General features: G+C 45.0%; 1 protein-coding gene across 2 annotated transcripts in view; it reads left to right on the forward strand.

The window, feature by feature from the left end:
* The window catches only part of LOC121290943 (cytochrome P450 2J1-like), a 241,128-nt gene extending 218,512 nt beyond the window's left edge, over positions 1 to 22,616 (forward strand). The window contains exons 8-9 of one of the 2 annotated variants that reach the window (XM_041212000.1): positions 18,384 to 18,525; positions 22,133 to 22,616. In XM_041212000.1, coding sequence (XP_041067934.1) covers positions 18,384 to 18,525; positions 22,133 to 22,314 — 324 coding nt within the window. In that variant the 3' untranslated portion in view covers positions 22,315 to 22,616. Of the gene's footprint in view, positions 1 to 18,367; positions 18,526 to 22,132 lie in introns of those variants that run through there. The other variant, XM_041212001.1, reaches the window with a different exon arrangement.
* Positions 22,617 to 26,566: the final 3,950 nt, after the last annotated feature.

Raw genomic sequence — 26,566 nt, forward strand, 5'->3', positions numbered from 1 at the left:
GGGCCTCTTCTGCACTGTGATTCTGTGAAATCACGACTCTGATAACTTCTAAATCCCCTAACCAATCTAACTCCCAGTTACGCTTTCAAAAAGGCAACATCAAGACACATACGATGGGATTTTCCACACCCACCCTCCTCTGGGATCTTCCGGTGCAAGTCAATGGATTTCTGGCTGTGGATGCGCCTCACCTATGACAGTGCCGGAAAATCCTGGCCATACATTTGAAAAGACCCAGGCAAAGGAACATGATACCCTGAACAAGTCGAATTCCAACTGCGTTTTCTTTATTTCAGTCCTTTGAGGACAGCAGCTTAAGGCATAGATGCTGAAGAATTTTCACACTCTTGTAAGATCTTAAAACTGCCTTCCCTTACAAACAGCCTTCTCTTCTGTATGCATATCTTTCTGTTTGAATGCAAGTGTCCACTGGGGAGAAGTGTTTCCCTGTCGGCTGGGTCGGTTGGGAGCGGGCACGGGTGGGGTGGAGCCGATCACTGCTCATGATCTGCGGTGCGCCACCATTTTACATTAAGGCCCATCCAGCGTGACGCATGTCCGGTAGTGCTCAGAGCTTCCTGTGTGGGTGGGGGGAGGAGGGAGAGTCAGGGCCTGTGCTCTTCCGTGTATGTGTAGCTCTGTGCCTCAGGGAGATTAAGTGCAGTTGTAAAGTTAAAATTATTTAGACATGTCCCCTCATGTGACAGTGTCACATCAGCTGGGACATGTTTATGAATTTTAATTGAAAAAATTATTTAATTAATAAAATCTTGGTGAAAATTCATCCCGCCAGTGGATGAGGTTTCATGAAGAATGCAAAGGCCGCCTGGGTTCTTTGCCTGTCCCCCAACCTTGAGGTTGAATGGGCAGCCCTGACCATGATGTTATACAGTTTATTAATGGCCTTAACAGGCCTTTGACAGTTTGGCAGGTGCGCAGCCGACTCTGGTGCGTGCCCGCCAAGTGAAAGATCACAATGATGGGACGCACACCTGACATCACCGTGCGTCATTTTACACATCGGCATGTGGACCCCGCCCCCAATCGCTGAATAGAAGATTCTGGCCAGTGTTTCACCATGTCTTTAGACTTTATATCGCCAATAATAAAACCCTCTTATCACACTAAGTTTTACAACTAATTTAAACTTCACCTGGATAGGTCACACACTTAACCCCTCCTTTGAAAACAACCTAGTTTGGTTTATGTTCCTTTGACACCTGTTTTAAACTTCCACATGGGCAGAATTCCACCCTTGCCGGGTGGCTGGTAGGGAGCAGTCGGGAAGTTGGCCACCGCCTGCAATCGGGGCCAGAAGGAGATTTCACACTGGGGGGGGCCCAGCGTGAGACATGAGCAGAAGCGCTCAGTGCTGCCTGTGTGGGTGGGGGAAGGGCAAGCGGGGCAAGCGCAAGCTTTACACATGAGTCTGCGCCTGGGAATCTCCCTGAGGCACAGAGCTGCCTAGGAAGATGAAGCATTTTCAAAAAAATACCTTAAGGTTGGGGGACAGGCGAAGAGCCCAGGCGGCCTTCACATTTTTCATGAAACTTCATCCACGGGCGGGATGAAGTTTCATGAAGGTTTTATTTCTTAAATAATTTTTAAAATCAAAATTCATAAACTTGTCCCAGCTGATGTGACACTGTCGCGTGAACAGAAGGAGGGAACATGACTGAATAATTTTTTTTTCCTTTTTTCTCAACTTTACAACTGCACTTAATCTCCCTGAGGCACATGAGCAGGGACATGTTGTTAACTACATTTTACATTTTTATTTTTATTTGCTTTAGGAAACCTCATTCTGCCCATGCATGAGGTTTCCTAAAAAGTGCCAAGGCAGCTTGGCCTTATTGCCTGACTGCCAACCATAAAGTTGGACGGGCAGCGAAAAATTCTATTCAATTGACCATTGAATGGCTTTAATAGGCCTTTTAATTGTTGGCGGGCGTGCTGCCGACTCTGGCGTGTGCCCACCGGCTGAAATATCGTGTAAGTGCGGGTTGCCATCAGGACACTGGTCTGACGTCATTGTGCATCATTTTACACTCGGTCAGGTCAGGCGCACGCCCGCCCACTGAGCTAAACATTTAGCCACTGATTTTCCTTGAACAAAACCATGAAGGCTCTGCCTGATTACCTGGAATTTTTCTAAGTGTCCTGCTATACTGTCTTTAATAATGGCTTCTAACATTTTCCGTATGACAGATGTTAAGCTAACTGGCCTATAGTTCCCTGCTTCTGTATCCTGCCCTTTTTGAATAAAGGAGTTACACTCCTTAATTTCCAGTCTAATGCAACCTTCACTGAATCTTGGGAATTTTGGAAAATTAAAACCAACGCATCAACAACCTCATTAGTCACTTCTTTTGAGGCCCTAAGATGAAGTCCATCAGGATCTGGGGATTTGTCAGCTGGCAGCTCCAACAATTTGCTCAATACCACTTCCCTGGTTATTGTAATTTTCCCGAGTTACTCCCTCTCTTCCATTTTCTGATTTACAGCTATTTCTGGGATGTTACTTGTATCCACTATAGCGATGACCGATGCAAAATATCTGTTCAATTCATCTGCCATCTCCTTATTTTTCATTATTAATTCCCCAGACTCACTTTCTATAGGACCAACACTCACATTGTTAACTCTTTTCTCTTTTAAATATCTATAGAAGCTATTATTCTTTTCTCTTTTAAACATCTGTAGAAACTTTGACTATGTCTTTCTATTTCTAGCTAGCTTTCTCTTATACTCTATTTTTTCCTTCCTTATCAATCTTTTAATCATTCTTTGTTGTTTTTTATATTCTGTCCAATCTTCTGACCTGCCATCCATCTTTTTACAATAAATGCTTTTACTTTAAGTTTCGTATTACCTTTAATTTTTTTAGTTAACCACTATTGGTGGGTCATCCCCCTGGAATTTGTCTTTCTCATTAGAATGTATCATTTCTGCGTATTCTGAAATATCCCCTTAAGTGTCAGCCACTTCATCTCTTCTGACCTTCTTCATAACCTAATTTGCCAGTTCACTTTAGCTAGCTCTGCCTTCATGCTCATAACTGCCCTAACTTAACTTTAAAATACTAGTCTTGGACCCACTCTTCTCTGCCTCGAACTGAATGTAAAATTCAATCATATTATGATTGCTGCTACCTAGAGGTGCCTTCACTATGAGGTTATTAATTAAACCTAGTTGAACAATACCAGTTCTAGTATGGCCTGCTATCTGGTTGGTACCAGAATGTGCTGTTCTAAAAAACTATCCTGAAAACATTTTATGAATTCCTTATCTAGGCTACCTTTGCCCATCTGATTTTCCCAGTCCATATGCAGGTTAAAATCCTCCATTATTATCGCCATAACTTTCTGACGTATTCCCATTATTCCTTCCCTTATAGCCCATCCTATTATCTAGTTACTGTTAGGGGACCTGTACATCACTCCCTCAAATGACTTCGTCTTCATCATTTCTTATATCTATCCAAAATGTTTCTACGTCCTGGTTTCCTAAACTTAGGTCATTCCTCTATTAATGTGCTATTATCATTAATTAACAGAGCCACCCCTCCACCTTATCATAGCTTCTTGTCCTTCCTAAATGTGATGTACCCTTCAATATTCAGGTCCCAATCTATGTCATCCTGCAGCCATGACTCTGTAATGACTATCTGATTGTATTTATTTATTTCCATTTATGCTCTCAGTTCTTCTGCTTTGTTTAGAATGCAATGTGCATTTCAATACAGAGCCTTTAATTTTTCCTTTCTATTATTTTTGTACCCTCTATCCTAATCTGCTAATTTACTCTTAGATTTGTACTCCCTGTGCTCTCTGTCACGGTCTGTTTATTATTTCCCACATCAATACCTTTCTCTCTTGTATCTTCTCTACTCTTGGGTTTTCTACATCTTTCCAAATTTGATCCCTTGCCCCCACTATTTAGTTTAAAACTCTCTCTACTTCCATAGTTACATGGCTCATAGACATTTACAGCTATTCTGCCCATCATGTCCACGCCAGTCAACAAAGATCTGACTACACTAATCCCATTTTCCAGAACTTGGCCCTAACCCTGGAGGCTATGGCAACACAAGTGAATATCAAAATACTTAAATGTTACGAGAGTTTCTGACTCAACCACCCCTTTCAGGCAGTGAGTTCCAGACTCCCACCACCCTCTGGGGGAAAAAAATTTCTTAACAATTCCCCTCTTAACCTTCTACCTCTTACCCTAAATCTATGCCCCCTGGTTAATAACCCCTCTACTAATGGTAAAAATGCCTTCCTATCCACCCTATGTCCTTCATAATCTTATACACATCTATTAGGACCCCGCTCAACCTTCATTGCTCCGAGGAAAACAACTTCAGCCTATCCAATCTTTCCTCATAGCTTAGACCCTCCAGCCCAGGCAGCATCCTGGTAAATCTCCTCTGCATCCTCACCAGTGCGGTCACATTCTTTCTATAATGTGGTGGCCAGAACTGCACGCAGTACTCCATTTGTGGCCTAACCAGTGTTTTACACAGTTCCAGCATAACCTCCCTGCTCTTGTATTCTATGGGCAGAAATTTCCCCCCGTTGGGGGGGTTATGCAAGGGCAGGCGGGGGTGGGCATGAACCCGATTGGTACTGCCATTTTACATAGGCGGGCCAATGAAGGCCCGCTGAGCGTGACACGCGCCTGGAAGTGCTGTGTGCTTCCTGTGTGGGTGGGAGGGGGGGGCGCTCCCTGATTTGGAGCCTGCACGCTTTCGCAGCCGGAGTTGCCCCAGGGAGATTACTTTCACTTATGAAATATTGAACAAAGGTAAAAAAAAAGTTTAAGGACATGTTCCTCATTTGAAACTGTCACAGGAGTTGGGACATGTCCATGAATATTTTCAAAAATTTTTACTTAATTAATAAACCCTTCATGAAGCCTCATTCCACCCATGCAGGCCGCCTGGGCTCTTCACCTGCCCATCAACCTTAAGGCTGAATGGGCAGCTTTCTCAACAACTTTAATCACTTTCTTAATGGCCTTAATAGGCTTTTGAGCTGCGTGCCCACCGAACCGACCATCTAAATGACGTGCGGTGACATCGAGATGCACGCCCGGCGTATCCCTGCATCATTTTATGCATCGGCAAGCAGGCCTCGCCCCCATCGCCGACCTGAAGATTCTTCCCTAGGCCTCGGCTAATAAAGCCAAGTATCCCATATGCCGTCTTAACCACCTCATCTACCTGTCTCGCTACCTTCAGGGATCTGTGGATATGCACACCAAGGTCCCTCTGGACTTCAGTATTTTCCAGGGTCCTACCATTCATAGTGTAATCCCTTGCCTTGTTAGCCCTCCCCTAGTGCATTACCTCACACTTTTCCAGGTTCTGTCCACCTGACCAGTCCATTGATATCCTCCTGCAGTTTATGGTTACCCTTCTCACTATTTACCGCCCTAGCAATTCTTGTGTCATTCGCGAACTTGATCATACCCCCTACGTTTAAGTCCAAATCATTTATGTTCACCACAAACAGCAAGGGCCCCAGCACCGAGCCCTGCGGAACCCCACTGGAAACAGACTTCCAGTCACAGAAACATCCCTCGACCATCACCCTCTGCTTCCTGCCTCTCAGCCAATTTTGGATCCAATGTGCCACTTTGCCTTGGATCTCATGGGCTCTTACTTTCTTGACCAGTCTGCCATGAGGGACTTTATCAAAAGCCTTGCTAAAGTCCAAGTAGACCACATCAAATGCATTACCATCATCAACAGTCCTGGTTACCTCCTCAAAAAATTCAATCAACTTTGTCAAACAAGACCTTCCCTTAAAAAATCCATGCTGACTATCCCTGATTAATCCGTGTCTCTCCAAGTGCAGAAATATTCGGTCCATCAGAATCCTTTCTAGTAACTTCCCCACCACTGAGGTTAGACTGACTGGCCTGTAATTTCCTGGTCTATCCCTTCCTCCCTTTTTTAATAATGGGACAACGTTAGGAGTTCTCCAGTCCTCTGGCACCTCACCTGTGGCCAGAAAGGATTTGAAAATTACTGCCAGGGCCCCTGATATCTCTTCCCTTACCGCCCTCAACAGCCTGGGATACATCTCATCTGGGCCTGTGGGTTTACCCACTTTTAAGGCCACTAAACCCGCTAGTACCTCCTCTTTCTCTCTCTCTATGTTAATTTCCTCTAATATTTCACAGTCCTCCACTCTATACCTGCGTTGTCCTTTTCCATTGTGAAGACCAACGCAAAGTATTCATTGAGGACTGTACCCATATCTTCTGGGTCCACACAGATTACCCCTATGGTCCCTAATTGGCCCTACTCTTTCCCTAGTTATTGCTCTTCATGTATTTAAAAAAAAACCTTTGGGTTTTCCTTAATTCCACCCACCAATGCTTTCTCATGCACTTTCTTAGCTTTCCTAATTTCTTTTTTAAGCCCCCTTCTGCACTTTTTATGCTCCTCTAGGGACTCTGCTGTATTGAACCCTCGGTATCTGCCATAATTTTCTCCTTTTTTTAATCCTAACTTTATGTCCCTTGTCATCCAAGGTTCTCCAAACTTGGTTCCTCCCCTTTGTCTTTACGGGAACATATTTGCCCTGTACTTTAGCTCTTTCTTCCTTGAATGCCTCCCACTGCTCTGACACAGTCTTATCTGCAAGTAGCTGCTCCCAGTCCACTTGGGCCAAATCGTATCTCATCTTTAGTAAAATTAGCTTTTCCCCAGTTTAGAACTTTTATTCCCGGCCCAACCTTATCCTTTTCCATAACTATCCTAAATCTAACTGAGTTATGGTCACTATCTCCAAGATGCTCCCCTACTGATATGCCTTCCACCTGCCCGGACTCATTTCCAAATATTAGGCCTGGAACTGCTCCCTCCCTTGTTGGGCTTTCTACGTACTGGCTAAAAAGGTTCTCCTGGATGCAACTTAAGAATTTAGCTTCCTCCCTATCTTGCATACAAAATATCCCAGTTAATATTTGGGTAGTTAAAATCCCCACTATTACTGCCTTATTATTCTTACACTTCTTTGAAATTTGATTACATATTTGATCCTCTATCTCTCCCTGACTGTTTGGCGGCCTATAGTACACACCCCACAGCGTGTTTGCCCCTTTTGTGTTTTTACTTCTACCCATATGGCCTCATTTGATGATCCTTCCAAGACATCATCCCTCCTCACTGCTATAATTGATTCCCCCCCTCTTCTATCCCCCTCCCTATCCCATCTGAATTCCCTATAACCAAGAATGTTGAGCTGCTAATCCTGCCCTTCTTTTTAGCCAAGTCTCGGTTTTAGCTATGATATCATACTTCCGCGTGCCTATCTGTGCCCTCAGCTCATCTGTCTTATTCCTCAGGTTCCTTGTATTAAAATATATTCCATTTAGCCTTTGCTAAACTCACTGCTTTCTTATCTAGCTGATGTTTCCTCTGCCTTCCAGACTCACTCACCAGCGTTTTAACTTCTAATTCCATCTCAGCTTCTCTCCCCTCTGAACTACTTTTCAGGATCCCCTCCCTTTGCCAATTTAGTTTAAATCCACCCCAACAGCATTAGCAAACCTCCCCGCAAGGATGTTTGTCACGTTCCTGTTTAGATGTAACTTGTCCAACTTGTACAGATCCCACCTCCCCCAGAAACGGTCCAAATGCCCCAGGAGTCTAAAGACCTCCCTCCAGTCCCATCTCTCCAGCCACACATTAATCCGCTCTATCCTTCTGTTCCTATACTCACTACTACGTGGCACTGGGAGTAATCCAGAGATTACCACCTTTGAAGTTCTGCTTTTCAATTTTCTTCCTAACTCCTTAAAGTCTGCTTGCAGGACCTCATTCCTCTTTTTTCCAATGTCATTGACCCTGGCACCCGAGAGGTAACATACCATCCTGGGGTCACATCTACAGCCGCAGAAGCACCTGTCTACTCCCCTCACTAACAAATCCCCTACCACTATTGTCCTTCCACACTTCTTCCTCCCACCCTGAGCAGCTGGGCCACCCACACTGCCACGGCCTTGGCTCTGATTGGCCTCCACAGAGGAACCGTCACTCTCGCTGTTTTCCAAGGTCGAAAAACGTTTTGTGAGTGAGATGCACTCGGGGGATTCCCTCACTACCTGCCTTGTCCCCTTCTTCTGTCTGGTGGTCACCCATTCCCTCTCTGCTTGCACCTCCTTAAGCTGTGGGGTGACCACGTCCTGAGACGTTCTATCCACGAACCTCTCAGCCCTGTGAACGCACCGTGGTGCCCTCAGCTGCTGCTCAACCTCCAAAACCCAGAGCTCGAGTCGCCCCAGTCAGAGGCACCTCCTGCACACATGGTCATCCAGACCGCCAGGAGCGTCTAGGATTTCCCACATAGCACAGGAAGTGCAAATCACGGGACTGAGCTCCGCATACATATCTTTAAATAGAATATGGGCCCTTGCTTTTATTTTACCCTTACTGTTACTTAAGTATAGACTAGATGCTAAATCCTTTCGATAGACTAGATCCTCTAGATGCTGCTGACTACCTATCCCAGGGACCTCCTCTCGCACTCTCCTCTAGTGCTGCTGACTGCCTTTCCTAGGATCCTCTTCTTGCACTTTCCTTGCTAGAACACTGGACCCAGAATTGTTGAGGTGTAGACCATCCCAACGGTACAGCCCCCACTTTCCCCAGTACTGGGGCCAGTGTCCCACGAACTGGAACCCACTCCACCCACACCAGTCTTTGAGCCACATATTCATCTCTCTAATTTTATTTACCCTATGCCAATTTGCATGTGGTTCAGGTTATAATCCAGAGATTATTACCTTTGAGGTTCTGCTTTGTAATTTAGTGCTTAGCTCCTCATAATCTCTAATCAGAACATCTTTCCTAGTGTTATGAGCACAGCCAGTATTAGGGAAACTTGGCTTTTGGGCCACAACCTTTTTTTTGCATTCTAATAACAAGTAGAAGACATAGCAATCTCAGCAGTAAGAGGTCCAGTAACACTTCTGGGCTTTTAAAAACTAAGTAAAAGTTTTATTATCAAAAATAAAAAAAACTTAAGCACACAAGATTACAATTACACAATTAAGGTTAGTCTAACAAAACATTCTCCTAAAACACTCTACTTGGTCAACCAACAAGTAAAGACTTTCCAGGCAACACCCCCTTATAGATATTTAAATATGGGATCCAGTAATATCACACAAGGCAGACTGCTGTAGCTTCAATAAAGGTGTACCACATGACTTGTACCCTCTTCCACTTTGCTATGGAATTCACTTCAGAATAAAACTGCTTGCTGCAGCCCAACATCTCCAGCTATCTCCAGCCATCTCCAGCTTAGTGCCTCGACAGCTACCCAGCTCAATAGCTATCTCTAGCTCTCTCTACCTCAACAGCTATCCACGGTGACTCTAATCTACCTTCTTTTCCCTTTCACCTCAGTCCCATTGTTCCAACACCTCTTTGAAACTCAAACCCTTCCCAATATAAGATCTTTCATGTTTCCATCTTGTCTTTGCTTTTGGGTCAATAAAAATATAATATCCCCACTACTTGTCTACCTATGCACTCCTGCAAGATAGAAACATTTTCCTTCTTGCCTCCGATTCCCCTTTGAAATCCAAATAACATCTCAACTTACCTAAAAATGCAAATGTTAGATCTAACCTATTTACTTGTACCTCAAACTTAACACCTCTAACTTTTTCATGTTTCCAAACACCCAGACACCTATCGACCTCTTGCTCAGTTTAACTAAATCATGCACACACAGACATCAAGCTTTCTTTCCAGTATGACACAATAGTCCCCCAAAATATTTTTTAAAAATCTATTTTCACACTAGCTCCACCCATGTCATGGACCACAACAGCTAGATTGTCCCCCTCTCAATGCATGTTACTGTCCAGCCTGAGCAGCTGTCCCAAACCCTGGCACTTGGTAGGCAGCGCAGCTGTCTGGACACCCACCATTTGCTACAGAGGCCCCCTCAATATACTGTCCCATACTACCATTACACTGCCTTTTGCTCCCCTCCACTTGAATGGCTTCCTGCACCATGGTGCCATGGTCAGTTTGCTCATCCATTCTGCAGCCTCCACTCTCACCCAAACAAGCTGAGAGAACAACCAACTTATTGGACAGTTGCAAAGGCCAAGTCTCCTGCACCCCCGTTCTTGGGGTCCCATTACCTGCTTCACTCGCTGTCACACTCCTGTCCCTGACCACTAACCATACGAGAAAGACCTCTCCTAAATTGTGTGTTATGATCCCAGCTGATGCTACTACTGGACAAGTCAGATCCCAGAATAGAACCTGAGTGGATAGAGCATCATTTTTTAAATTTTCTTTAAACCGTTGAGAGTATTTACTGAAACAGATTCACAGGAGTCTGCTGTGATTTTTTAATAAAAAAGATCAAACACTTATTAAACAAGAAACATTGACTATATTGCACTAGACAACAAAAAAGTTGGGAAGTTTTTAACACAGACAGCAAGGAAAAATGATTCAAACTCATGCTATCCCTTTTATTCCAGCAAACTCCTTACAGACTCAACACTCCAGTGATGGGGTGCCACTATTTTCACACTAAGACTAGGGCTGGTTCAGTTGCAAAGAGGTTTCTTTTCCAGCAGACTTCCAAACGTTAATTAAATCCTTCTACAATTGGTATCTCCCTTGAGATATCCAGAAAACACACACTAAATTCACTATTACATTAACTTTAGAGCAATACATATGAGTTCCTTAATGGTCTGGCATCATTTCCAGCTAGATAGGGTCTTAGGCCTGTTCTGTCTTCATTCTGTGGTATACACATACAAACTGAAACTAAAAACTGATTTCCCTGTCTCTCCCTGTATCTCTGTGCGTCTCTGCCTGATCTCCTGTTGATAGGCAACAGTACAGTTTTTTCCTACTTTCTTTTTTTTAAATTTCTCTAAACTACTAACCCCCTGGTAACCCATCTATTCACTATAAGAATTGTAAAACCTCATTAAAAATTAATGTATACAAACAGATCCCCAGACTTGCTAGCTCCATGGCTCCATCTCACAAAAACTCTAAACTGAAACAAAACCCAGATTTCACCTTTATTAGCACACAAATAAAAATGAATATAAATTAAACTTAAAGCTATATCTTGTTCCTGACACTCACAAATACAAATATAACTTACTTAAAACTATCTCTAATTCCTAACAGGTGTGACTGCCTCCTTTTACAAAGTGTCCAGGTAACTTTGTCCTTCCCTGATGCTTTGCAGTGTCTACAGCTCAATGAGTTTGATCTGAAGTACCTTGAGCTGCAAACACTTGCTGCAGATGTGTTTGCCCTAGATCGCCCAGGCACTCAGGAGTTCTACATGCTGCAGCCTTGACACATCACCTGTCCTGCCATCCTTAATGTGTTTTAATTAATTACTTAATTTTAATTATTCACATGCTTATTTTTCTTTTTTTATATATTGTATTAACTTTACCATGAATTTGTATGCTATTTAAAACCTTAGGACTGGAACAGACTTTAGCTGCTTCCCAGATACTCACCAAACAGCTATCTCCTTTCCCTGTAGTAGAGTAAGAACTAATTCCTACAGGGTGAGAAGGGTAGAAAAAGCAAAAGGAAAAGAACACCTCATTCCTCTCCTCACTGTACTCCCCCACTCTCCAAACTCCCAGATATGCACTCATTTGCTTTAGCTGCATTAAAGAACCCTGAATTTATAGTAAACAGAACTGGGACTAGGGAAACCAGATTCAGCCAGTAAGCTAATTAACTATTCAGTTCTCTCCACAGAGTATGTTCACCCTGTCTAAGGCTGGAAGAAAGAAATAAGCTTAATTTGCTTACACAGTACATTCCAGTTACTGATAATTACAGACTAGACTAGATTTTTCCAGACAAAAACAGAATTACCTGGAAAAACTCAGCAGGTCTGGCAGTATCGGCGGAGAAGAAAAGAGTTGACGTTTCGAGTTCTCATGACCCTTCAACAGAACTAGGTGAATCCAAGGAAGGGGTGAAATATAAGCTGGTTTAAGGTGGGGGGGGGGGGGGGGCGTGTTTGGGTGGGGGGAGAGAAGTGGAGGGGGGGTGTGGTTGTAGGGCCAAGCAAGCAGTGACAGAAGCAGATCATCAAAAGATGTCACAGACAAAAGAACACATAGGTGTTGAAGTTGGTGATATTATCTAAACGAATGTGCTAATTAAGAATGGATGGTAGGGCACTCAAGATATACCTCTAGTGGGGGTGGGGGGGAGCATAAAAGATGTAAAAATATTTTTAAATAATGGAAATAGGTGGGAAAAGAAAAATCTATATAATTTATTGGAAAAAACAAAAGGAAGGGGGAAGAAACAGAAAGGGGGTGGGGATGGAGGAGGGAGCTCAAGACCTAAAGTTGTTAAATTCAATATTCAGTCCGGAAGGCTGTAAAGTGCCTAGTCGGAAGATGAGGTGTGGTTCCTCCAGTTTGCGTTGGGCTTCACTGGAACAATGCAGCAAGCCAAGGACAGACATGTGGGCAAGAGAGCAGGGTGGAGTGTTAAAGTGGCAAGCGACAGGGAGGTTTGGGTCATTCTTGCGGACAGACCGCAGGTGTTCTGCAAAGTGGTCGCCCAGTCTACGTTTGGTCTCTCCAATGTAGAGGAGGCGGCATTGGGAGCAACGAATACAGTAGACTAAGTTGGGGGAAATGCAAGTGAAATGCTGCTTCACTTGAAAGGAGTGTTTGGGCCCTTGGACAGTGAGGAGAGAGGAAGTGAAGGGGCAGGTGTTACATCTTTTGCGTGGGCATGGGGTGGTGCCATAGGTGGGGGTTGAGGAGTAGGGGGTGATGGAAGAGTGGACCAGGGTGTCCCGGAGGGAACGATCCCTACAGAATGCCGACGGGGGGGTGAAGGGAAGATGTGTTTGGTGGTGGCACCATGCTGGAGTTGGCGGAAATGGCGGAGGATGATCCTTTGAATGCGGAGGCTGGTGGGGTGATAAGTGAGGACAAGGGGGACCCTATCATGTTTCTGGGAGGGAGGAGAAGGCGTGAGGGCAGATGCATGGGAGATGGGCCGGACACGGTTGGGGGCCCTGTCAACGACCATGGGTGGAAAACCTCGGTTAAGGAAGAAGGAGGACATGTCAGAGGAACTGTTTTTGAAGGTAGCATCATCGGAACAGATGCGACGGAGGCAAAGGAACTGAGAGAATGGGATGGAGACCTTACAGGAAGCGGGGTGTGAGGAGCTGTAGTTGAGGTAGCTATGGGAGTTGGTAGGCTTGTAATGGATATTGGTGGACAGTCTATCACCAGAGATTGAGACAGAGAGGTCAAGGAAGGGAAGGGAAGGTCAGAGATGGACCACGTGAAAATAATGGAGGGGTGGAGATTGGAAGCAAAATTAATAAATTTTTCCAAGTCCCGACGAGAGCATGAAGCAGCACCAAAGAAATCATCGATGTACCGGAGAAAGAGTTGTGGAAGGGGGCTGGATAGGACTGGAACAAGGAATGTTCCACATACCCCATAAAGAGACAGGCATAGCTGGGGCGCATCCGGGTACCCATAGCCACACCTTTTATTTGGAGGAAGTGAGAGGAGTTGAAGGAGATATTGTTCAGTGTGAGAACAAGTTCAGCCAGACAGGGGAGAGTAGTGGTGGATGGGGATTGTTCGGGCCTCTGTTCGAGGAAGAAGCTAAGGGCCCTCAGACCATCCTGGTGGGGGATGGAGGTGTAGAGGGATTGGACCCGGTACATTGATGATTACTTCGGTGCTGCTTCATGCTCTCGTCAGGACTTGGAAAAATTTATTAATTTTGCTTCCAATCTCCACCCCTCCATCATTTTCACGTGGTCCATCTCTGACACTTCCCTTCCCTTCCTTGACTTCTCTGTCTCAATCTCTGGTGATAGACTGTCCACCAATATCCATTACAAGCCTACCAACTCCCACAGATACCTCGACTACAGCTCCTCACACCCCGCTTCCTGTAAGGACTCCATCCCATTCTCTCAGTTCCTTTGCCTCCGTCGCATCTGTTCCGATGATGCTACCTTCAAAAACAGTTCCTCTGACATGTCCTCCTTCTTCCTTAACCGAGGTTTTCCACCCACGGTCGTTGACAGGGCCCTCAACTGTGTCTGGCCCATCTCCCGTGCATCTGCCCTCATGCCTTCTACTTCCTCCCAGAAACAAGATAGGGTCCCCTTGTCCTCACTTATCACCCCACCAGCCTCCGCATTCAAAGGATCATCCTCCGCCATTTCCGCCAACTCCAGCATGATACCACCACCAAACACATCTTCCCTTCACCCCCCGTCGGCATTCTGTAGGGATCGTTCCCTCCGGGACACCCTGGTCCACTCCTCCATCACCTCCTACTCCTCAACCCCCATCTATGGCACCACCCCATGCCCACGCAAAAGATGTAACACCTGCCCCTTCACTTCCTCTCTCCTCACTGTCCAAGGGCCCAAACACTCCTTTCAAGTGAAGCAGCATTTCACTTGCATTTCCCCCAACTAAGTCTACTGCATTCGTTGCTCCCAATGCCGTCTCCTCTACATTGGAGATACCAAACGTAAACTGGGCGACCGCTTTGCAGAACACCTGCGGTCTGTCCGCAAGAATGACCCAAACCTCCCTGTCGCTTGCCACTTTAACACTCCACCCTGCTCTCTTGCCCACATGTCTGTCCTTGGCTTGCTGCATTGTTCCAGTGAAGCCCAACGCAAACTGGAGGAACAGCACCTCATCTTCTGACTAGGCACTTTACAGCCTTCCGGACTGAATATTGAATTCAACAACTTTAGGTCTTGAACTCCCTCCTCCATCCCAACCCCCTTTCTGTTTCTTCCCCCTTCCTTTTGTTTTTTCCAATAAATTATATAGATTTTTCTTTTCCTACCTATTTCCATTATTTAAAAATATTTTTACATCTTTTATGCTCCCCCCCACCCCCACTAGAGGTATATCTTGAGTGCCCTACCATCCATTCTTAATTAGCACATTCGTTTAGATAATATCACCAACTTTAACACCTATGTGTTCTTTTGTTCTTTTGTCTGTGACGTCTTTTGATGATCTGCTTCTTTCACTGCTTGTTTGTCCCTACAACCACACCACCCCCCCCTCCACTTCTCTCCCCCTACCCCACCCCCACCTTAAACCAGCTTATATTTCACCCCTTCCTTGGATTCACCTAGTTCTGTTGAAGGGTCATGAGGACTCGAAACGTCAACTCTTTTCTTCTCCGCCGATGCTGCCAGACCTGCTGAGTTTTCTAGATAATTCTGTTTTTGTTTTGGATTTCCAGCATCCGCAGTTTTTTGCTTTTATCTATAAATTTTTCAAGAACAAGATTAAGACTTTAAACTCCTCCACTCACCAAACTCTCAAGTATGCAATCAATTCCAAAGTTGCACTCATTTGCCTTAACTGCACAAAAGAACCTTGCATTTACAGTAAACTGAACTGGAGCTAGAGAAACCAGATTTGACCAGTTAGCTAATTAATGACACAGCTCTCCCAGCAGAGGGTATAGTTACCCTGTCTAATGCTGGAAGAAAGAACCTTAGTCTACTTACACAGTACTTTCCAGTCACTGCTAATTACTGGCAGACTAGATCTTTTCAAGAACAAGTTTAACACTTTAAGTTCCCCCACTCACCAAACTCCCAGGTATGCACTCAGTTTCAAAGTTGCACTCATTTTCCTCAGGTACTGATGAAGTACTTGGTGAACTATCAGAGTGCATCTTGCATATGGTACAGTCTCCTGCAACTATGTGCCAGTGGTGGAGGGAGTGAATGTGAGTTAATAAAGACCTCATTGCGGCCAACACAAAAGCACCAGTGAGAAAGCCGTGGTGTACCTAAGGTGTCTTATATTTACATTTTTGGGTGCTATGTCTTGGTGTTGCCCCCTCACTGGGAGAGGCATCTGAGCCAGCCTGCTGACTCTGCTGTCCTGTTAGCCTTGATGATCTTGGCAGTCATCCTCTGGCCTGTGGAGCCTGTGCCGGCCCTACCTGGGAGGGAGCTGCCAGTTCCACAGCTGGCATCTCCCCAGTCACCGCAGCTTCATTGGTCACTGGGAGAGGGGTGGATGAGCTGCTGCCCTCATCCGGAGTGCCCTGAGAGGTGCCTGCAGAGACATCAGGCAGTTGCTGCGCTGACTTGAGGTCGCTTTGGACCTCCCTGCTCACCGTGGATGGATGGGCACCGAGCTGGGAAACTTGATGCCCAGACCGTCTCCCACACTGGTACTGACCAGCTGAGGTTAATGCTGATGTGAGGGTTTGCTGGTCTGAGCACATCCCCAGGAAAAGACCCTGATGGGTCTCCTGGAGTAACCTCTCCACGAGAGTCACCACTCTCTCCATGGAGGACGCATGGTGCTCAGACATGAGGCTCACTGCTTCAGTGATCACCCGCGTAGACTCCTCCACCACGGACACCAAGCCAAGCACAGCCTCATGTATCTCCCCCAGATGCTCCTGCACACCCGACCGCATTTCCTGCCTCACCGACACTGGTGGACCTGGGCACATGGCACATCTCCAAATCTAGGGCCTCCTGCTTGAAACGGCTGAGAATGGCCAACTGTGCCAGCTCTTCGCCTGTCCTTGCCTGCTCAGCTGCATTATGAGCATTCTCCTCCTGAAAAGGAGAGAAGAGCATTGATTGGTGCTACTCGTACCTGGACTCTCTTCACGGATGGCCCACACCAACCAGAGTGGGACATTGCAGGGCTCCAGTGCCTCCTCACCCCACTGCTGCCCAACATTCACACAAAGATGCCAGACCTGTCCCCCCCCACCCCCAGGGTCAAATGCTGCCTACATCACATTTGGCACCACACAGTCTAACCTTCCATAACAAGGAGGCACAAGCACGTGGAGCGCAGAGGACAGCAGATCGATCGGTGCCAACACCACCTTGAAGCTCCCCTCCCAGCATCTCATCACCCTGACTTTGACATGTCCTGGAGTTCCAGCTCTGTGCCCAGGTGCAGCTCCTCCAGGTTACCCCCAAACCAGTCGTGTGGGTCTCAGTGCACCACATGCTGCAGGGGCAGAACCCATCTCTTCACCACCCTCTCAGGGTGACCTCAGCACGGACAACATCTGCTGGCCCATCCAGCGTAGGACACATATTGTCAATGATTCAATGCAGTCACCACACTCAGACTGGTGGAGGGGCAGCAGGGGGAAAAGCCGACCTGCTGGGTTACATTACCAATGCCAACATGGTCCTCACCCTTCCACAGCACTGCAGGTCATTGAAGCGCTTGCGACACTGGACCCAGGTGCACCGCACAACGTCACGGGAGCTCAGCACCTCCGCCACCTCCTCCCAGGCACGTTTTGTCATGTGGGGGGGCCTCCTCCTCCTGTCCTGGGGAACCAGGACCTCCCGCTGTGCTGCCACCTCCTGGAGGAGGGCAGCAAGGCAACCATCAGAAAAACGAGGGGCACAGTGCCCTCCTGCCCTACCCTCCTGCCTGGCCTACTCACCAGCAATGCTCTGGGGAGTCCTTCCACTGGCCCCCTCCCTTTCCCCAACACACTCCCCCACCCCCCCACTCCCACCCCCCCCACCCACCACCAGACAGAAAATTCAGCCCCAGCTTCAGGGAAAACAGAAAACAAAGATTGAAGATAATTGGCAAAAGAACTAAAGGCATTATGAAGAGTTATTTTACACAGTGAATCGTTGTGATCTGGAACGCACTGCCCAAAAGAGCAATGGAAGCAGATTCAGCAGTAACTTTCAAAAGGGAATTGAATAAATACTTTTATGGAAAAGTTTTCAGGGGTATGGGGAAAGAACAGGGAGAGGGAATGGGATTAAATGGAATGCTCTTTCAAAGAGCTGCCACTGACACAATGGGCCAAATAGTCGCCTGTGCTATAAGATTTTGAGTCTATTATAATTAGTCAATGAAGTCAAATGAGAAGAGCCATCTACAGGAAGAGAAACCTATTTCCAATCTGCCAAAAGCTATTGATAAATGTATCCAAGTTTATCTGTCGGTCATAGATTCAGTTTGTTCCATTGTGCTGTTTTACCATTCTGCACAGGTTGAATATCCCTTGAAGTTTCACCTCACTTTACAACTTGAAAACATTTCTTCAAATGAATTGGGATTCAAACCCTCCCCATTTTGAATCAGAAGCTGTAAATCTCTCAATAAGGCAATGATTGCCTCTCTGATGTGAGCATTCAGTGGAGAGTAGGAATCTAACATCAGGAGTTCAGAACCTCACTAGGCACGCCATGTGTCCACTGAGCCATTAATGTATCTGTTACTGGCTAGAAGGTGTTTGTTGCTATTTCTGTTCATCTCAAATTGACTATGATGTCTTCTACTTAAGATTGTGTCTTAAACAGGGCACTACAGTCATCCCATCCCTCACTGGTGTGCTCTTTGATGGGAAACAATGGGAATCACCCAACGTCTTTAACCCTAACCGGTACCTGGCTGCAAATGGACAGTTCTGTCCAGTGGATGCACATCTCCCATTTTCTACAGGTACGGCACTCATTGTGGAGTGGAAAATAAGTGAGGCAGCAAAAAGAATAGGAAGAATATCAGCAGAAAGAGAGAAAAGAGAGGAACAGGAAAAATTACAGAAACAAAGGCTACCTTTGCAGGAAAGAGAGGTAGAAAAGATATGGGAGCTGGAAGACACAGAAGAACAGATAGATGGTAAAAATGTAACAGTAACAAGGGAAGAGAGAGAGAAAGACTTGAGACAGAGAGAACAGCAGTGACACCAGGTGGGTATACAGATATATATGGAACAGGATAGGTGGTAGCTAAGAACAGGGAAGGGGGAGAAACAATGAAGTAGAAAGTGTGAGAAAATAGGCAGAGAGTGAGAAAGAAATAGAGAGAGGCAGGTGGGTTCAGAAAGTAAGTATCTGTATTGGAGAATGGAAACAATTGGAAACTAGACACTAGCCATCTAGATATCACACTTATACCTTCCTTCAGTTCTGAATAAGTCATATTTGACTCAAAATATTAACTTTTTCTCTCCACAGATGCTGTTAGAGCTTTATTTTTTAATTTTTTAAAAGTTCATTCATGGGATCTGGTCTTCACTGGCTGGACCAGCATTTATTGCCCATCCCTAGTTGCCCTTGAGAAGGTGGTGGTGAGCTGCCTTCTTGAACCGCTGCAGTCCCTGTGGTGTAGGTACACCTACAGTGCTGTTTGGGAGGGAGTTCCAGGATTTTGATCCAGCGACAGTGAAGGAATGGCGATATATTCCCAGGTCAGAATAGTGAGTGACTTGGAGGGGAACTTCCAGGTGGTGGTGTTCCCATCTATCTGGATGATGTCAAGCTTCTTGAGTGTTGTGGGAACTGCACTCATCCAGGCAAGTGGGGAGTATTCCATCAAACTCCTGACTTGTGCCTTGAGGACAGGGTCTGGGGAGTCAGGAGGTGAGTTACTCATCGCAGGATTCCTAGCCTCTGACCTGCTGCTCTAGCCACAGTATTTATATAGCCAGTCCAGTTCAGTTTCTGGTCAGTGGCAACCCCCAGGATGTTGACAGGGGGAGATTCAGTGATGGTGATGCCATTGAATATCAAGGGATGATGGTTGGATTCTGTCTTGTTGGAGATGGCCATTGCCTGACACTTGTGTGGCTGAGTATTTTCAGCACTTGCTGCCTTTATTTCAGATTTCCAGCATCCACAGTATTTTGCTTTTATATTAGCTTCTGGGTTCATTACAAGAGGGATAGATCTGAAAAATATATAGATTCCCATCAGATTGGAAGCTGACAAATGTTACTCCGCTTGTCAAGAAAGGAGGGAGAGAGAAAACCATGAAGTACAGGCCAGTTAAGCTAACATAAACCATTGGGAAAATGCTAGAATCTAAGTAAATCTTAACAATGCAGTTAGCAAAGCATAGTATGATTAGAACAAGTCAACCTGGTTTTACTAAAGGGAAATCCTATTTAACAAATTTATTGGAGTTTTCTGAGGATGTAGCTGGTAAGGTGGGTAAAGGGGAACCAGTAGATGTAGTATACCTGGATTTCCGAAAGGCATTTCATAAGGTGCCACAAAAAAGGTTAACAGGCAAAATAATTGCACATGGAGTTGTGGGTAGCATATTAGCATGAATAGAGGATTGGTTAACAAGAAGAGAGTCGGCATAAAGGGAACATTTTCAAGTTGGCATGTAGCGTATAGTGGAGTACCATAAGGATCAGTGCTGGGGCCTCAGCTGTTTACAATCTATAGTAATGATTTAGATGAAGAGACAGAATAATAAATCTACGTTAGCTGATGATACAAAGATAGGTGGAAAGGTAAGCTGTGGAGAGGACACAGAGAGGCTGCAAAGATGTATAGACAGGTTAAGTGAGTGGGCAACAAGATGGCAGATGGATTATAATGTGGGGAAGTGTGAAGTTATTCATACTGGTTGAAAGAATAGAAAAGCTGGATATTTTTGAAAAGGTGAGAAACTTGTCAGATTCTCAAAGAGACTTGGTGTGCTCATACAAGGAGCACAAAAAGTTAGCATACAGGTACAGCAAGCAATTAAGAAGGCAACTGGCATGTTGGTCTTTATTGCAAGGGAATTGGAGTAGAGGAATAGAAATGTCTTGCTAGAGTTGTACAAAGTTTAGGTGAGACCATATCTGGAGTAGTATGTACAGTTTTGGTCTCCACATTTAAGAAAAGATATGCTTGCATTGGAGGTGGTACAGCAAATGTTCACTAAGTTGGTCCCTGGGCTGAGGAGGCTATCCTATGATGAGGGGATGAGCAAACTGGGTCTATTTTCTCTGGAATTGATCTCGTTGAAATCTACAAGATTCTGAAGGTGCTTGAGAGGATAGATACTGAGGGAATGTTTCCGCTGGTCAGGGAATCTAGAACACGGGGGCACTGTTTCAAAATAAGCAGACAATCATTTAGAACTGAGATGAGGAGAAATTACTTCACTCAAAGGGTTGTGAATCTTTGGAATTCTGTGCCCCAGAGGATTGCAGATGCTCCATCATTGAATACATTTAAGGCTAGGATAGACTCATTTTTGGTTTCTCAGTGAATCAAAAGATATGGGGAGTGGGTGGGAAAATGGAGTTGAAGACCAAAATCAACCATGATTGAATTAAATGACAGAGTAGGCTGGACGGTCTACTTCTGCTCCTACTTCTTGTGTTCTTGAGCTCTTGTGTAGAGCAAGTATGTAAAATGTGTACAGGAACCTTGGTTAGACCACACTTGAATACTGTGCACAGTTCTGTCATATTATAGAAAGGATATAGAGGCACTGGAAAAGGTGCAAAAATGATTCATAAGGAGGATATCAGAGCTGAGAAGAAAGGTTGAACAGGCTGGGGACCCTTGAGAAAAGAAAAGGCTGAGGAGCTGATAGAAGTCTTTCAAATTATAAAGGAGCTGATAGGGTAAAGAAAATGTTGCCCATTGTAGGGGAAACCAAAAATGGAGGTCATAAACATATGATAGTTGCTAATAAATCAAATAAGGAATTCAGGAGAAACGTCTGCACCAAAGAGTGCTGGGAATGCGGAACTCACTACCATACGGAATGGTTGAGATGAAAAGCACAGATGCATTTAAGAGACAAATAGTTAAATACATGAGGGACAAAGGAATAGAAGTATATGCTAATAGGGTGAGTTGAATAGGGATGGGAAGAGACTTGTATGGAGCATTAACACCAACACAGACCAGTTGGACTGAATGGACTGTTTCTGTGCTGTTTATCTAAGAGGAAAAGAGGTAAAATCAGAGAATGCTGGAAATACTCAGCAGGTCTGGCAACGTCTGTAGAGAGAGAAACATAGATTCAATGTTCCTTGTTGATGACTTTTTGCCAGAGTGGAATAGATTTTAAGCAAGTTCAGAGGCAGGGAAAGGGCAGTGGGGAGGAAAGAGCAAAAGGGGAGGTCTGTGATGGCAGAAGGCCAGGATAGAGTAACTGACAAAAGGGTGATGTCTTTGCTTTTATAGCATACCCAGAGAGATGTATATATCAATTTAAAAATGTGTAATAGAGCAAGAAAAGAGTGAGACTGTAACAATTACAGACTCTCCAAAGGATCAATTCTCCTGACAAAACACTCTATTTACTTTACCAGGGCACCGTATGTGCATTGGAGTAAGGCTGGCTGAGATGGAGATCTTCTTATTCTTCACTGCTCTTATGCAGTATTTTCACATTGAGGCTGCAGGAAGGGACTATCCTTTGGATCTTCATGGTGTTTATGGAGCCACACTTGCCCCCAAGGCCTACCGCATATGTGTCCACCGTCGAAAATAAGGCATAAACTCCTCCATTTCCGTTACTCTTTCAGGATGATAGTTTTATAATTTGTGGGTAGATTATTCTGTGCTTTACATTGCTGAGCCAATCCCTTAACACAGCTGAATAACAGTGCAAAAAACTCACTTTGTTGCCAGTCTTTCAAACCCTCAATGTATTCCAACTGAGTTACAATCACTGAAATGCTTGTATGTTGCAGCCATTACTGGAACAATCTGTGCATGTTCACCAAAACTAAAGAGAAAAAATACCAATTTTTGTGATGTTGTCTGATGAGTAAATAAGAGAAAATGTACCAATTTTAGTGACGCTGTTTGATGTTGTAATTGGATAGGACCCTGCAGTGTATTCACAGAATCACAGAATCACGTTGCAGAAGAGGCCCTTTGGCCCATCGAGTCTGTACCAACATGTGAGGAACACCTGGCCTACCTACCTAATCCCATTTACCAGCACTTGGCCCATAGCCTTGAATGTTATGACTTGCCAAGTGCTCATCCAGGTACTTTTTAAAGGATGTGAGGCAACCCGCCTCCACCACCCGCCCAGGCAGCGCATTCCAGACCGTCACCATCCTCTGGGTAAAAACGTTTTTCCTTACATCCCCCCTAAACTTCCTGCCCCTCACCTTGAACTTGTGCCTCCTTGTGACTGACCCTTCAACTAAGAGAACAGCTGCTCCCTATCCACCCTGTCCATGCCCCTCATAATCTGGTACACCTCAATCAGGTCACCCCTCAATCTTCTCTGCTCCAACGAAAACAACCCAAGTCTATCTAACCTCTCTTCATAACTTAAATGTTTCATCCCAGGCAACATCCTGGTGAATCTCCTCTGCACCCCCTCCAATGCAATTACATCCTTCCTATAATGTGGCAACCAGAACTGCACACAGTACTCCAACTGTGGCCTCACCAAGGTTTTATACAACTCAACATGACCTCCCTACTTGTGTAATTTATGCCTCGATTGATAAAGGCAAGTGTTCCATATGCCTTTTTCACCACCCCACTAACATGCCCCTCCACCTTCAGAGATCTATGGACACATACGCCAAGGTCCCTTTGTTCCTCAGAACTTCCTAATGCCATGCCTTTCATTGAATAGTTCCTTGTCAAATTACTCCTTCCAAAGTGTATCACCTCACACTTTTCAGGGTTAAATTCCATCTGCCACTTATCTGCCCATTTGACCATCCCATCTATATCTTCCTGTAGCCCAAGACTCTCAACTTCACTGTTAACCACCCAGCCAATCTTTGTGTCATCTGCAAACTTACTAATCCTACGCCCCACATAGTCATCTATATCGTTTATATAAATGACAAACAATAGGGGATCGAGCACAGATCCCTGTGGTATGCCACTGGACCCTGTCTTCCAGTCATTAAAGCATCCTTCTGTCATCACCCTCTGTGTCCTACAACTAAGCCAATTTTGAATCCACCTTATCAAATTACCCTGTATCCCATGTGCCTTTGCGTTCTTTATAAGTCTCCCATGTGGGACCTTGTCAAAGGCTTTGCTGAAATCCATATAAACTACATCAACTGCACTCCCCTCATCTACACACCTGGTCACCTCCTCAAAAAATTCAATCAAATTTGTTAGGCATGACCTCCCTCTGACAAAGCAATGCTGACTATCCCTGATCAGACCTTGCCTCTCCAAGTGGAGATAGATTCTCTCCTTCAGAATTTTCTCCAATAGTTTCCCTACCACTGACATGAGACTCACTGGCCTGTAGTTCCCTGGCTTATCTCTACAACCCTTCTTAAATAGCGGAACCACGTTAGCTGTTCTCCAGTCCTCTGGCACCTCCTCCTCTTGTTAGTTGTAAAACATTATCATGTTTCTTTGAAAACCAAAGACCTCTCCACTTATCTTAAATTACAAATTTCATTCACACGTTATCTGCTGAGACTTTTACCCTAGCTCACTCATTAGCATTTCAAATACCCTTTTTACACTTAACTCATTTAATCATTTCAACCTTGCAGCCTATCCGTCTCTAATTCAATTAAATCAGCCACACAGACAGAACCATCCATACACACAGAAACATAAGCCTACTTCAAAATACCCCACAATAATATTATGAAAAGTACGATAATTTTGTGACAGTAACACAGAATATGTGCTGGGGAACAAACACACCCCCCAACACCCCCACAACTCCACCCTCCCCCCTCCCTGCTGTAGTCTCCACATAAGAACTGCCCGGGAAGTTCAAAATTCAGATGGGCAATTGCCCTGCACCAGAAACCATCTGATGCTCCTAATTTTAAGTCTTATCCAAATCGCCGTTTGGTAGCACAGGACTTGAGTACCACGGAAAAAAAATACATCTTGTCAAAGCTTATCATCTTGCAGTCATTAGGACAATTCACGAGAGTATCAGATGTAAAGGGAACAGTAATTCATACTTTCTGAGAAAAGATGCTGATTGGTTGGCAAGTGGACACTGATCGCTAGAGATGTTGCCATGGAGAATGCACTAGTTAATTGATGACTGACAGTTAACTGCGAAGCTTTGTTTAAATTTAAATCAGGGAAACCATCTGTCATCAGTTGACTGCATTCTCCATGGCACCATCTCTACCAATCAGTCTACTTACAGTTGTTCCCTTTATATTTGGTGCTTTTGTGAATTGTCGTGCTAGTGCAAGACAAAAATCTTCATCAACATGTGTCTTTTTTCAGTTTTACCAGAATAGTTACCCAGAAAAAGTTAGAATTAAACCACTCCTAATACCTGGTTAACTACCCTGTTACCCTCCGACTCCCCTCACACTACCCCCAGACTATCCACCTGAGTTTCCAAACCCCACTGACCAACCAATCCCTCCACCACCCACCCCCCAACACCTTACCCCCTTCTTCCTGGATTCTCAAAGTGACTATACCTTTAAACATAGCTGTTTTACAGCAGGTAGAGCTGTAAAAATGGGACGTAGTTTCCTTTCATCCAATTCTGCTCTACTCAACTGAAGTACTCAGGAACCTGCTTTTCTACCCAGCCCAAGTCTGAAGGTCGGGCAAGAAAGGTGCAGCTGCATTCCAGTGAAAGAGAAAAGGACTAGGGTTAAGGGTTAGGGTTAGGGGTTAGGGTTAGGGTTAGGGTTAGGGTTTAGGGTTAGGTTTAGGGTTAGAGATTAGGGTTAGAGTTAGGATTAATGTTAGGGGTTAGGGTTAGTTTTAGGGTTAGGGCTAGGGTTAGTGTTAGGGTAAGGGTTAGGATTAGGGTTAGGGTTAGTGTTAGGGTTAGGGCTAGGGTTAATGTTAGGGTTGGGTTAGGGTTCGGGTTAGTGTTAGGGTTAGGGCTAGGGTTAATGTTAGAGTTAGCGTTAGGGTTAGGGTTAGTGCTAGGATAAGGGTTAGGATTAGGGTTAGGGTTAGTGTTAGGGTTAGGGCTAGGGTTAATGTTAGGTTTAGGGTTAGGATTAGGATTAGGGTTAGTGTTAGGTCTAAGTTTAGTGTTAGGGTTAGGGTTATGCGTTAGGGTTAGGGTTAGGGTTAGGGTTAGGGGTTAGGGGTTCGTGTTAGGGTTTAGGGTTAGGTTTAGGATTAGGTTTTGGGTTAGGGTTAGGTTTAGTGTTAGGGTTAGGGATAGGGTTAGTGTTAGGGCTAAGTTTAGTGTTAGGGCTAGGATTATGGGTTAGGTTTAGGATTAGGGTTAGGGGTTAGGGGTTCGTGTTCGTGTTTAGGGTTAGTGTTAGTGTTAGTATTAGGGTTTTGGCTAGGGTTAGGGGTAGGATTAGCGTTTAGGGTTAGGTTTAGGGTTAGGGCTAGGGTTAATGTTAGGGTAAGGGTTAGGGTTAGGGTTCGGGTTAGTGTTAGGGTTAGGGCTAGGGTTAGGGTTAGGTTCATGGTTAGGGTCACGGTTAGGGGTTAGGGTTAGGGTTAGGGTTAGGGTTAGGGTTAGGGGTTAGGGTTAGGCTTAGGGTTAGTGTTAGAGTTAGGGTTGTTGTTAGGGTAAGCTTTGGACGTTAGTGTTAGGGTTAGGGTTAGGGTTAGGGTGAGGGGTTAGGGTTAGGTGTTAGGGTCAGCGTCAGGGTTAGGGTTAGGGTTATGGTTAGGATTAGGATTAGGGTTAGGGTTAGGGGTTAGGGTTAGGTTTAGCGTTAGGGTTAGGATTAGGGTTAGGGGTTAGAGTTAGGGTTAGGGTTTGGGTTAGGGTTAGGGTTTAGGGTTAGGTTTAGGGTTAGAGATTAGGGTTAGAGTTAGGATTAATGTTAGGGGTTAGGGTT

Source organism: Carcharodon carcharias, chromosome 18 (genome assembly GCF_017639515.1).
Source record: "Carcharodon carcharias isolate sCarCar2 chromosome 18, sCarCar2.pri, whole genome shotgun sequence".
NCBI classification, from domain to species: Eukaryota; Metazoa; Chordata; class Chondrichthyes; order Lamniformes; family Lamnidae; genus Carcharodon; species Carcharodon carcharias.